Below are 14,458 nucleotides of genomic sequence, written 5' to 3'. Positions count from 1 at the left end.
GTTATATGATTATATTATTATTATATATATACACACATACATACAAACCATCCAACCAAATTAAAGCCATGATAATTATCAGATTATCTAGTTTGAAAAAGTAATGTCTAATTAAATATTCGACTTCTTCCTCCTTTGAAATGAGTCATATTCTAATAAGAGCTTAGCAACAGGACGCCATGGAAAAGTCACTGAAACATCTACCAATTTTTCTTTTGCAGAGATAAGTTAAATGCTTCTATACAGTATATTTTGGAAGTGACCACCATGTTTCCACAGAGAGGCTCTTTATATGGTGGAACTGAAGTCACTATTATGGGCGTGGGGTTCAGCACAGTACCGACTGAGAACACTGTGCTCTTAGGTAAGAGTTTCATCCTCACCAAAGAGCGTTATCCCTTTTTCTCACTGTAAAGGATGTGCTTATAGGTGCTGAGTTATTACACAAATACTGTTCAATCATGGAAACATTATTTTTCTATTAGTGTATAAAAAGTTAAGTGTGGTTAAGGTAGTAAAGAGAAATTGAGTAACTTTTTTAATTTTAATAAATAATTTACATTTGATGCATATAAAACACTTTAAAAAGCTAAGGTCTCTGTTGTAAAAACAATCAGTACACAAACATGATAACTATCAGAAAAATATCAGAGATCCTGCTACATAATGTGGAGTTTTTGTGGCGCCTTTACTGTTTACTACTTATACTTCATTTCTATATTTTACAAAAAATATTTGAGAAAAAATTTCCCCCATCTTTTTTCTTTCTAGGGTCCTTCCATTGCAGTGTGATTTCATCATCAGAAAATGTCATAAAATGTATTCTTCATTCAACAGGGAATACATTTAGGATTACCAACAGTGGAGAAGATTCAGGTATCAGCCAACATTTGTATATTGTAAATAATGGAAGCACTTTACCCTGATATTGATTTTATTTTCATTTATTTAATACTTCAAAGTATTCAGAGAATAAATATTGCTATTTCTTTCTATAATTGGTCAGTAATTTGTCTATACTTTATCTCTTTGACATAGGGGGCTACATATAGAATGAGCCAGTGGTAGACTTGAGTCTAAAACGCTAGACTACAATTGCCAAGATGAGGAATCACCATTCGATTTTATTGCAGTCCCAAACCTACTGAGTGTCTGTTGTTTGTTATTGGTCATAGGTCCCTAACTAAATATTCAAATTGACGTTATATAGATTTTCACATGCCTCTATGCCTGAGAAAATTATGTTTAAAAAATTGACCATAGCTTTAAAAAAATATTCCATGTGACATTTCTGAACAACTTGTTATTGACTTTCTGATTTTTTTCAAACTGTTTCTTGATCATCAGTTTTGGAGGTGAGTGGCTTATTTTTTTCCTTAGCTTCTCATGATCATACTTTCCATTATTTCTGTTTATTTTTGTTACATGTTTAAATTATGCACATAAAAAATTTAGGATGTTAGCCTAAAAGAGTTTTTTGCTAGTAGCTGTACAAAAATGCAATATTTGCAAAGATAATTATTGAGAATTTTTACTCCTTTTCCTTTTTTCTTTTAAAAATGTGTCTCAATTCTTGCTCCTAGTACATGGATTAGGTTATGCCTGGTCACCATCAGTCTTAAATGTATCTGTGGGAGACACAGTGACATGGCATTGGCAAACACATCCATTTCTCAGGGGAATAGGATACAGGGTTTTCTCTGTATCCAGTCCTGGAAGTGTAATTTATGATGGCAAAGGATTTATGAATGGAAGAGAAAAATCTGCATCAGGTATGTTTCCACTTTGTTGAATTTTGTGTTATGTTTCTTTTTCCTAGATATAATAAAAGGATATTGTTTATATTTAAAATACTTTTGTATAAATAATATGTATAAATACACAAATGATTTATTTGACATTGTATTGCTATAGTAAAAATATTAAAAATTTATAAACCTATTATAAGTGAATGTAAGCAATGTATTTTGTATATCAGAGATGATTTCTGATATCAGAAATGTCTTTCTTCATTCTGGAATAACCAACCAATTGAAAAAGTATTGCGATAAGCAAAATACAAAGAAAACTGGAGTATGTTTTAATCACACCAAACTAGTAGCAAGTAACAAACTTCTGTTGATTGGAATCAGCTTTAAAATCAGTATTTCTCCTAGAACAACTCAGTGTAAAGTGTACTGTTATATATATATATATATATATATATATATAATCACTTTGAACTTTTGCTCATGAACACAAAGTATTGTTTATTTTTCACTGTATGTTGAGTTTTTCTTTAAAATTTGGTAAGTTATGCCATACTTAATGTGGTTTTCTAGAAAAATTAATGCTGGCTCTTGTCTTCCTGGAATGTAATTTCATTATACAAGATGGTTCTTTTATAACCAGTGAATCATTTTTTTACTACTTCCTGTTGAAATGTCATGTGCATGAAAAATAATAAACCTGTCATCTGCATGTGTGTTTGAATGATCATTTGAAATTTCTTTTTGAGGATGCATTAATTGCTTGTATTTATTACATACAATCTTATTTTATGGCAGGTTCATTTTCTTACCAATTTACTTCACCTGGAATCCATTATTATAGCAGTGGGTATGTTGATGAGTCTCGCTCTATTTTTCTCCAAGGAGTCATTAATGTTTTACCAGCTGAAACCAGGCACATTCCCCTGCACCTGTTTGTGGGTAGCACTGAAGCTACATACGCTCCAGGTAAGAGGGTTAAAGATGGAAACTCTGTTACTCCAGTGACCGAGGGTGTATGTGACCTTTCTGGAGGAGGAGGCTGATGACTAGGTCTAACACTGCTCTGTCTCTGACCAACCACACGACCTTGAATAAATCTGGACTGTTCTAAGACTGGAATTTGTTCTATAAAATGAGGCCCATGTTAATGTTGTCCTACCATTCTCCCAGAATCCTTGTGTGCCTCAAATGAGATGTAGTGTGAAGAAGTTCTGACACTCTGAGGGCACCTGGATGGCTCAGTTGGTTGAGTGTTGGCTCATGTCATGATCCCAGAGTCAAAGTCTCCAGCCCTGCATTGGGTTTCACACTGAGTATGGAGCCTGCTTGAGATTCACTCTCTCTCTTTCTCTCTCTCTCTCTCTCTCTCTGTCTCCCTCCCTCTGTCCGTCTGCCCCAGTCATGCTCTCTCTTTCTCTCTCTCTCTCTCTAATAAAAAAAAAAAAATGGGCCACCTGAGTGCCTCAGTCGGTTAAGCATCCAACTCTTGATTTCGGCTCAGGTCATGATCTAATAGTTTGTGGTTCCAGCTCCATGTCAGGCTCCGTGCTGATAGTGCAGAGTCTTCTTGGGTTCCCTCTCTCTCTCTTTTCTCTCTCTCTCTGCCTCTCTGCCACCCACCCCCACTCACACTTTCTCTCTCAAAATAAATAAACTTAAATAAAAAATAAGGTTCTGACCCTCTGTATGTGCCCCAAAATATATTAAGATGTGAAATGATGTTATTGTTTTATTTTCCCTATAGAATCTGGCTTTAGAAACATTGAAAAGGAAATTATTTTTATATTCACGTTTCTCTCTTTACTGCACCATCTTTGTCCAGGTCTTTATTTTAACTTTGTATTGCCTGAGCCCGTCTTATCATTAAAACAAAAGAAAAGAAAAAGTTTTAATGGAATATAAGCCACCACCATTAAAATAAAGAGTAATGCATTCTGAGAATGGTTCTTGTTTTAGAATATTTATACATGACTTACGGGTAGTTCTTTTTATCTAAAGGACCTGTGAGTTTGCACTTGGGAAGCTCTGGGACAGACTGTCTAGCAACAGAACCCCAGTGTGGCCTGAACAATACTGGGGTTAAAAATTCAGATAGATTGGGCTTTGAGCTTTCAAGTTGTTTTTCACCATCTATAAGCAACATTAGTCCATCTGCTGGAACACTACATGAATTGATAACAATTACTGGATGTGGCTTCAGTAATCTCACATGTGCTAATAAGGTAAGAATATAATGATCTCCTTTTTACTACTGTGTACTCAGTAAAAGGAAAATGTTTCATCCATAACCTCATAACATAATTCCTAACAGCTTTATTGCAATATAATTCATATACCATACAATTCACCCATTGAAAGTGCATAATTCAATAGCTTTTAGTATATTCACAGAATTGTGTATCCATCCCCACACTCAATTTTAGAACATTTTACCTTAACCCTTAGACATTATCCCCAACCTCTCCAACCCTTCTAGCCCCAAACAACCATTATTTATTTTCTGTCTTTATGAATTTCCCTATTCTCGACCTTTCTTATAAATAATTGAATAATGTATAAATAATAGAATGATAATAATGATAAAATAGAATGTATAAATAATAATGTGGTCATTTGTGACCAGCTTAATTTACTTAGTGTAATGTTTTCAAGGTTCTTCAGTGTTATATACTATGTTTATCAGTGCTTCATTCCTTTTTATGGCTGAATAATATCCCATTATATAGTATACACATTGTATTTATCCATTTATCATTTATGGGCATTTAGATTGTTTTCACCTTTTTGGCTATTATGAATAATGTAGCTATGACCATTCATGTATGGTCATAGTTTTAAGATTGATCCGAGAGATGCTTTAATCAGCCCCCTAAATCAGTTTTATGAGGAAAAAAGTTTGCACATGATTAAATTTTTAAAATTCAGTTGCTGTTAATATAAAATTTAAGTTCACTCCAGAGTAATGTATTGACTTGTTTCCATATTCATCTTACTTTCAGGTTACGATTGGTAGCTACCCCTGTATTGTAGAAGAAAGTAGTGATAATTCCATTATTTGTCATATCGACCCTCAAAACTCAATGGACGTTGGCATCAGGGAAATTGTCACATTAACTGTCTACAACCTGGGCACTGCTCTCAACACGCTGTCCAGTGAATCTGATGGGCGTTTTGTACTTTTGCCAAACATCGACATGGTGCTGCCAAATGCAGGATCAACTAGCGGAATGACCAGAGTGACCATAAAAGGCTCTGGATTTGCGGTTTCTTCTGCAGGTGCAGAAGTCTTTATGGGTCATTTGCCATGTAAAGTTCTGTCTGTAAATTACACAGCCATTGAGTGTGAAACATCTCCCGCTCCCCAACAGCTGGTGAAAGTGGATCTTCTAATACATGGAGTGCCTGCCCAGTGTCAGGGGAACTGCAGCTTTTCATACTCAGAAAGTATCACTGCTTTCATAACGAGAATCCTCCCAAACTCCATCAAAGGACCTGGAGAAGTTCTTATTGAAGGAGACGGTTTTGGCACTGCCTTGGAAGACATTGCTGTTTTCATTGGAAACCAACAGGTCAGAGCAATAGATGTTAATGACAATAACATCACCGTGCTGGTGAGTCCTCTCCCAGCTGGACTTCATCCTCTTAGTGTTGTGGTGGGAAGTAAAGGTGTGGCTCTGGGGAACCTTACTGTTAGCAGCCCAGCAGTTGCATCTGTCACACCCACTTCTGGAAGCATTGCTGGTGGAACTCCTTTGGTGATCACAGGAAATGGCTTCTATCCAGGCAACACCACAGTCACTGTTGGGGATGAACCTTGTGAAATTATTTCTGTCAACTCCAGTGAAGTCTCCTGCAGTACCCCGGCAGGGATGGTTGGGAGGGTCGATGTGAAGATCTCCGTTAATACAGTTGCTTATCCACCTCTGTCATTTACATACACCTTGGAGGATACTCCGCTTCTCAGAGAAATTGATCCAAGGACAGGTACTCCAATGCCTTCCTTTTATTGTCTTGATATGATATTATCAGTAATATTTACTAGTGTAGAAATGGAATAATGTTTATCTGTGATTATTAAGATGTGTTCTTAGACAATCCACTTAACTCAATTAATACATGGGATTTGAGTTCTGTGTAGTTTCCATTTTGTGATTATTTTTTGCACATTCTTATGATGAAATTTTTAGTCAAATTCCAACTTCTATTTTGAAACAAAATCCCCATTAACATGACCTGAATTTCAAAATGAGGAAGAAATAGATGGGTATCTATGAGTTGAATTGATAATTTATGTCATTAATGCTGGTATGGCACAGGAAACAACTGTTAAAATTCAGGGGTAGGTGATCTTACTAAACATTGAGACTTTTTCTATGTATCTTGTTTCCATGAAGCTACAATTGAATACTAACTTATTAACTCAACAGAGTTCTTTTTAAGAAGGTAATTGGCCCATTCAGATGGAAAAAATATTATGAAATAAGATTTGCATAATGATTTAGCATAACTCATTTTTCTAAGCTAAGAATAGATTGAGATGTCTTCTTAATTTTTTTTGTCATTATTCTATGCTGTTTCTGATAATCTTCAAGGTGTTGGAATGCTTATCATCTACATAATGAATTCTGGAGAGGCAGCTATAGTGTAAAGGTGAGAACATGGCCTTGATGCCTAGGTTCAAATCTTGGTTCTTCTAATTTATAATAATACAACTTCGGACAATTTTTTTTTAAATATTAGTTTTCTTATACATGCAAGTACCTACCTGATAAGGTTAAATATCATTCATAAAATGTAACTTAGAATGGCAACTTTAATAAGAAAATAATTAAATGTTAGCCTTAAAAATTTTTTTTTTACCTTTATTTATTTTTGAGAGACAGAGACAGAGCGTGAGCAGGGGAGGGGCAGAGAGAGAGGGAGACACAGAATCTGAAGCAGGCTCCAGGCTCTGGGTTGTCAGCACAGAGCGCGACGCAGGGCTCAAACTCACAAACCGCGAGATCATGACCTGAGCTGAAGTTGGACGCTCAACTGACTGAGCCGCCCAGGCACCCCTAAATGTTACCCTTTTAAAAGGCTATTTAAAAATAATCTTTTTAAGTTTGTATTACCAGAAAATGTGCCAGGTTTGGGTAAGATGTATTCTCTCCCTTCAAGCAGTTTGCTAGTGAAATTTTCTTTGATACATTAAGTTTTCTCATTTAGGAATTTTTTTTTAAAGCGAACATTAATATAGCAATAACATACATTTCCCCATGTATTTGTAATCATTGCAAATGATGAATTGGATATTGGCATGTGTTTGTATTTCTGTGAGCCATTTCTGTTCCATCTTTTTGCCTGAATGTATCCTTCTTTAAAAAAAAAAAAAAAAAGGTTTATTTAGGGACACCTGCGGGGCTCAGTCGGTTGAGTCTGACTTTGGCTCAGGTCATGATCTCATGGTTCATGAATTGAAGCCCTGCATCAGACTCTCTGTGGTCAGTGCACAGCCTGCTTTGAATCCTCTGTCTCTCTCTCTCTCTCTCTGCCCCTCCCCCAGTTGTGCTCTCTCAAAAATAAATAAAACATAAAATAAAAATTAAAAAATTAAAAATAAAGTTTATTTATTGATTTTGAGAGAGAGAGAGAGAGAGAGAAGGAGAGAGGCAGAGAGAGAGGGAGAGAGAGAATCCCAAGCAGCACAGGGCTCAAACTCTTGGAACCTTGAGATCATGACCTGAGTCAAAATCAAGAGTCAGACTCTTAACATACTGAGCCACCCAGACACCCCTGAATGTCTCTTTCAAGCAATGTATTTGAAGTTATGGAACTTGCAGACAAGTGAGAACTGAGCTGCTTTATTTACCAAAGAGATAGGCAATAGATCAAACTTAGAACAACACTTCCATTTGATAGGTGAAAATGCTAGACAAAATTAAAAATTTAAGACTAAAAAATCATTTTGTTGGCTTGTATCTTAAAACTATTCCTAACATGAAAGATCTTATTAATTTCTGTGGTCTTTAAAATGACCATTTAAATGTCAGTGGTCTTTACTATGGTCAGTTATATGGCCATTTTTACCATTACTACTTGAATTAAAATCAGCCTACTATTTGATGACTCTATGTGTAACAAGTTATGTTGGTTAATATCTATTCACTTATTCTTTAAATATGAAGGCATTCATTTGGATGAACTATGAAAAATTCCATGTGTTTAATGCCCTTAATGCATTTTTGTGAAAAGGAAGAAGGATTGAAGTACTTTGTTCTATGTGCATTTATTCAAGGCATTAACATTCATCTATAATTCTTAAAATTAATTCCTTGTTTCTGTATTTACTATCTTACCTATCATAATTTGTTTATCAAGTATATATATTAAAAATATTTAAATTAAGAAAAATAATCCATCCTCAAAAGAGTTGCCAATATCAGGAAAGTACTAAAAATAAAAAATTCTAATCCTCATTCATAAAATATACTCCAACTCACCACCCCTGCTCAGACATTCATACTTTTTTTTTATTTTGAGAGAGAGAAAGAGAGAGAGAGAGAGAGAGAGAGAGAGAGAAAGCATGATCAGGGGAGGGACAGAGAGAAAGGGAGAGAGAGAGAATTCCAAGCAGGTTCCACACTGTCAGTGCAAAGCCTGACGTGGTTCTTGAATCCATGAAACACAAGATCATGGCCTAAGCCGAAATCAAGAGTCAGACACTTAACCCACTGAGCCACCCAGGTGCCCCAGACATTCATACTTCTTAATTCTGAATCTTTTTCTTCTCTTTTCCCCTCTTCTGCAGTAGCCTGAATTAACATTAACAATAGCAGAATAGGGGCGCCTGGGTGGCGCAGTCGGTTGGGCGTCCGACTTCAGCCAGGTCGCGATCTCGCGGTCCGTGAGTTCGAGCCCCGCGTCAGGCTCTGGGCTGATGGCTCAGAGCCTGGAGCCTGTTTCCGATTCTGTGTCTCCCTCTCTCTCTGCCCCTCCCCCGTTCATGCTCTGTCTCTCTCTGTCCCAAAAATAAATAAACATTGAAAAAAAAAAAATTAAAAAAAAAAAAAAACAATAGCAGAATAACAATGTGCTGGAAAATAATGAATGTTGAGATAATTTATAGTAAATATACTATAGATTATAATATATGGTATAGCCAAACTTTGTATTTTGTTAATATTTTTTTAAGCTTTAAAATACTGGATATTATTTTGTTTATGGAAGTAATTAAGTATATCTTTCAATGCATAGATAAGTACTGGATATATTGTTTTCTTTTTTTTTTTTAAAGGTCCACCAGGAACCCAAATTCAAATCACTGGATCTAATTTTGGTATTGATATCTTGGAAATTTCTGTGATGATAAACAACATCCAGTGTAATGTAACCGTGGTCAATGATAGTGTATTGCAGTGCATCATTGGAGATCATGCTGGTGGCACCTATCCTGTCATGATGCATCATAAGACAAAAGGCTTTGCTGTGTCCACAGTTGTATTTGAGTACCCACTTACTATTCAGAATATTCATCCAAGCCAAGGTAGCCATGAATGTGTAGGAACCTACAAATATTTTATATTGTTTCAGTAAACACTTAATCTTCAGTAAACACTTCAGTAAAAAAATTATTCTTTAAACACTGCTAAGATTTGTAGTTCCTATAACACATTGAAGATAGTTTGGTTTATCCATCAAATAAGCATGTGCATGTATCAATGAATCACTTCAAAATATTCATTTACTGCCTATATTTCTCTTAGTGTTAACATAATTTTATAAAATCATATTTAGACGTCACTGACCTATAATTACGAATACATAAATATTTTTTTCTATTTGAAAATTATTTTAGTGGTTAAAGAAAGTATAATCAATGTACTCTTAATTAAATAGTAATTTTGCATTTATGTTTTGACTACTCTGAAATTCCTTTTGACATCTCTGGTAAATAAAATTTTAGTTCCTAGAAGTAGTTGAAATAAATGACAGGATGTAATGTTTACTCAGTAAAGGTTTTAAATTAATACCATCAAAAGGAATTCTGTTGCATTAATATAATATATACTATATAATTTCAGTTCTAAGAATCATTTCATTTATTATAATTTACTTCCATTTCATGTTTTGAAATATGTACACAGAGGAGGTTTTCATTTCATTAGCTGTGTTTTTCCCTTTTATTTTTCTTTATTAGGGAGCTTTGGTGGTGGTCAGACCATGACTGTGACAGGCACTGGGTTTAATCCACAGACCTCAACTATATTAGTGTGTGGCTCAGAATGTGCAGTTGACAGGCTTAAATCCGATTGCACAACACTATTATGTAAAACTCCACGTAATAATGGTAAGTAGTCAGAAAAAAGAGTGGCAGTCTCTGAGAAATGGTTAATGTTAAAGAAATCAGAGTCTAAATTTCTTCTTCTAAGATTTGGAGGCAATTGAATCACCTTTATGATTGTCCTCATTTAAAAAATTTCTTTTTAAATTTTTTTTAACGTTTATTCATTTTTGAGAGACAGAGACAGAGCATGAGTGGGGAAGGGACAGAGAGAGAAGGAGACACAGAATTCGAAGCAGACTCCAGGCTCCGAGCTGTCAGCACAGAGCCCGACGTGGGGCTCGAACTCACAAACTGTGAGATCATGACCTGAGCCGAAGTTGGACGCTCAACCAACTGAGCCACCCAGGCGCCTCTGACTGTCCTCATTTTAAACAACTTCTGTAGAACTTTGTTTTCTAGGTTTATATGTCTTTCAAGACTCATGACCTTTGGGCTAGATTAAATTGTTTATAATAAATTGTGGTTTTTCAGTTTATCAGGTAAACTGAGCATGCCTAATAGAGAACACATTTTTAATTCCTATTGAACTGTTAGATTTCTGTTAAAGATAAGATAGTATGGTTATGAGTGTAAACCATGATAATGCATTGCCGAGATTCAAACCCAAGCTATGTCTTTGGGCAGGTTATTCAACTACTCGGTGCCTCAGTTTCCTCATCTGTAAACTGAGAATAATCACATTTTCCTACTTTATTATTGTAAGGTTTAATAAGTTAATGTATGTAAAGTGGATGGAATGATATCTGAAACATGAGATGTGATTTGCTGTTGTTATTATTATTACTCTTATTTATTTTTATTTGGTGGTTAAGAGCCCGGGCTCCCAGGAGCCCCTGAATTTCATCTTTCCACTTACTGTGTCACCTCAGTTAAGTAACTGAACTCTATTTCAGTTCATGCATCTATTAAGTGGAGATATTATTAACCCTAATTCTTGGGTTATCATATTATTGTGAAGTTTAAACATCTGGTATTTTAAGTACACAACACATTTTAATTATCCAGTGAAATTTAAGATGAAACAAAAGGAATGCTCTAGGTGAATAAAATATATGGTTTATACACATTTAAAAAAATTTAACAAAATTTGAGGAAGTCTTTATAAACATTTTTACTTCTTCTCTGACTTTTTAAAAAATGTTTATTTTCGAGAGAGAGAGGGAGACAGAATCAGACAGAGTCCAAGTGGGGGAGGGGCAAAGAGAGAGGGAGACACAGAATCCAAAGCAGGCTCCAGGCTCTGAGCTGTCAGCACAGAGACAGACGTGGGGCTCGAACCCACGAAACATGAGATCATGACCTGAGCCGAAGTTGGACGCTTAACCAACTGAGCCACCCAGGCACCCCTGACTTCTTAAACAAAGAATATTGAAGAAAATATAACACTTTTATGAATGAGCTTATTTATCATTTCAACATCAGTTTATATGCTGATTTTTTTTTTAATGCAACAGTGCTGTCAAGATTTGTCGAGGTTTTTGGGGCTGTCTTGATGCCAGCTCTGCTTCTTTGTACATTTTCGTACCAGGTATCTGTGTTCTTTCTGTCTCTTAGCTCACTTCCAGCTGTCAGTCCTTGCTGCTCTCAGCCTGTGTGTCTTACCAGTTCTCCCTCCCTTCCTGCTCTGATTTGTGGTGTCGCATCCTCTAGCGCTGGAAACCACAGGGAGGTTTATAGCATCATCTACAGTAAGAGTCTCCAGGAAAGGGTCTAAGGGGTTTTCTCTTTGACTACATGCATGAATTTTGAGATTTTTTGGCTATTGCTAGAGATCCTTATTAATTGAAAAATAGCCTGTGTATATTGGAAGTGATTACAGGAAAAGGAAGATGTTATTGAAAATGGGAGTTTTGGAAATGAATAAGGGCCTGATGGCAGAACTATCCTCAGTTCGATCCTCTTCTCATAGGCACAGGACCTGAGCAAGCCTGTGAAGTGAGTGTGGTCAACGGGAAGGATTTGTCACAGTCCACGACCCCTTTTACGTATGCCATGTCACTGACTCCACTCATCACGGAACTATCTCCCAAGAGAGGCAGTACAGCAGGGGGCACCAGACTTACGATCACGGGATCAGGCTTCAGGTACTGTCTTCACACACATACATCGGTGTGTCTAAGCTCAAGGCATCACTCTTCCTTTCTCCTATGCAAGCACAGTGCTTAAAATACTCACGTAATGTGTACCCATCTGCTCAGAAGTCATGCTTGAGGCACATCCTAGTACTAATAGCCAACATTTATCAACTACTTACTCCATGTCAGGCACCTTCCTACCCCACAGAAACCTCCTGCCTTACCATCTTAGATATCCCATTTTATGGCTAGGAGACTGAAATTAGGTTAAATAACTTGCCCTAAATCCTAGTCAGACCCCAAGTATAAGTCACATCTTGTTATGTTTCCCCCACTATCTCATCACCAACCATGATCTGCTTCACTGAGTTGATGAAACATGTCTTCATATATCATGTCCATTTCATTGTAAGTGGCCGGATTCCTTCTTCCTAAACATATTCATTATTTGGCTCAAATTTATATACTGCACTGTCCTTATTCTTCAAGTGGATAAGGCTGACTTCAAAACCGCAGATCATTTAAATCATAGAAGGCAATTTTAATTTCTCAAGTACTTAATTTCTCAAGACCTTGGACTTGAATTTTTACATGGATATTAAATTCTGAAGTCTTTGAATTTAGTGAAAATATCACATAAACAAAAGGATCCCTGAAAGTCTCTACCAAAAGAGGCTCTTTAGAGACCAACATGGATTCTTTCAATAAATTGAACCCAGGCAATTTTTCTCCCAGCACTGGAATGCCTGCTAATTTGTACAGCTTTATGTCCTGTCTTCTTAATCTCTGTTTACTTTTTTCTTAACACATAGTTTGAAGACTTGCTATTGAAAAAAGTGTCAGTCTGCACTTTGATGGATCATAGAGTAAGATCATTATTTTTGCAGTAGTGCGTATCATTAATAGGGTTTGAAAATGTTACCTAGAAATTTGAGGGAAGAAAGTCAATGTTTTGTTTGTCCCCTTTTTTCTTTACAGTGAAAATATGCAGGATGTTCACATCACCATAGCTGAAGCCAAATGTGATGTTGAGTATTCCAACAAGACGTATATCATCTGTGTGACAAATGCCCACACCCCTTCAGGGTGGGCTCCAGTTAACCTCAACATCAGGAGCAATGGCATGGCCAAACTGGTAAAGGTGCTGTTGAGTATAGTACTAATGACAGTAATAGAAAAGTAGAAGAGAAAGGAGAAATAGAAAACATGGGAGATGACATAATTGTTAATGGACTTTTTACTCTGTTAATGTCTCCAAAAAATAACTGAAATGTAACTATGCTAAATTTAAAGTAACATGTTTTTGTTGCTTGTTATTAATATTTTATGATTTCAGGTTTTTACTTATTCTGGATTGTAGGCTAATTGGTAATTGATTTTTCACTTTATAATTATTGTGAAATAAACCAACAGACAGCTGTGACATATTTAAAGTAGATTAAACTTGGGGCACTTGAGTGGTTCAGTCAGTTAAGTGTCTGACTTCAGCTCATGATCTCACAGTCTGTTAGTTTAAGCCCCGCATTGGGCTCTGTGCTGACAGCTCAGAGCCTGGAGCCTGCTTCAGATTCTGTGTCTCCTCTCTCTGCCCCTCCCCTGCTTGCACTCTGTCTCTGTCTCTCTCACAAAAATAAATAAACACTTAAAACTTTTTAAAAAATCAGGTAGGGGCGCCTGGGTGGCTCAGTCGGTTAAGCGTCCGACTTCGGCTCAGGTCATGATCTCGCGGTCCGTGAGTTCAAGCCCCGCGTCAGGCTCTGTGCTGACCTCTCAGAGCCTGGAGCCTGTTTCAGATTCTGTGTCTCCCTCTCTCTCTGACCCTCCCCGCCCCGTTCATGCTCTGTCTCTCTCTGTCTCAAAATTAAATAAACGTTAAAAAAAATTTAAAAAAATAAATAAAAATAAAAAATAAAAAAAAATCAGGTAGATTATACTTTGTTACTAATGAAAATGTTTCCTGGTTTAGGTTCCTTCTTGTTTGAGAAATTGAATGAATCATTCTGATAAAACATCTGTATTTAAAAGCTTCTCGTATTTTATTACAGGATGATGCTGACTTCCTGTATGTCGATGCCTGGTCGTCCAACTTCTCATGGGGAGGAAAACCTCCCCCCGAGGAAGGGTCTCTAGTTGTTATTACAAAAGGACAGACAATTTTGCTGGATCAAAATACACCTATTCTGAAGATGTTGCTTATTCAGGGTAAATTTCTGAAAACCTACTTATTAGATTCTGCCTATGGAATATTTCTCTGAATAAAATTTAGTTAAAACTCATGATTATGATTATTTATAGTGGTATGATGT

The 14,458-nt window shown here is 36.2% G+C and overlaps 1 protein-coding gene across 3 annotated transcripts in view; it reads left to right on the top strand.

The window, feature by feature from the left end:
* PKHD1L1 (PKHD1 like 1) overlaps positions 1-14,458 on the top strand; it is a 159,140-nt gene that overhangs the window by 65,099 nt on the left and 79,583 nt on the right. For 2 of the 3 annotated variants that reach the window (XM_086695604.1, XM_086695602.1), the window contains exons 33-43: positions 222-364; positions 772-876; positions 1,584-1,772; positions 2,547-2,717; positions 3,750-3,973; positions 4,751-5,735; positions 9,028-9,276; positions 9,931-10,080; positions 11,987-12,161; positions 13,131-13,293; positions 14,198-14,354. In XM_086695604.1, coding sequence (XP_086551730.1) covers positions 222-364; positions 772-876; positions 1,584-1,772; positions 2,547-2,717; positions 3,750-3,973; positions 4,751-5,735; positions 9,028-9,276; positions 9,931-10,080; positions 11,987-12,161; positions 13,131-13,293; positions 14,198-14,354 — 2,711 coding nt within the window. The remainder of the gene's footprint in view (positions 1-221; positions 365-771; positions 877-1,583; positions 1,773-2,546; positions 2,718-3,749; positions 3,974-4,750; positions 5,736-9,027; positions 9,277-9,930; positions 10,081-11,986; positions 12,162-13,130; positions 13,294-14,197; positions 14,355-14,458) is intronic. The other variant, XM_025922529.2, reaches the window with a different exon arrangement.

The sequence above is a fragment of the Puma concolor genome, chromosome F2 (assembly GCF_028749965.1).
Source record: "Puma concolor isolate L17-30 chromosome F2, mPumCon1.1.hap2, whole genome shotgun sequence".
In the NCBI taxonomy this organism is placed as follows: Eukaryota; Metazoa; Chordata; class Mammalia; order Carnivora; family Felidae; genus Puma; species Puma concolor.
This window is presented reverse-complemented; position numbering and strand designations above follow the sequence as displayed.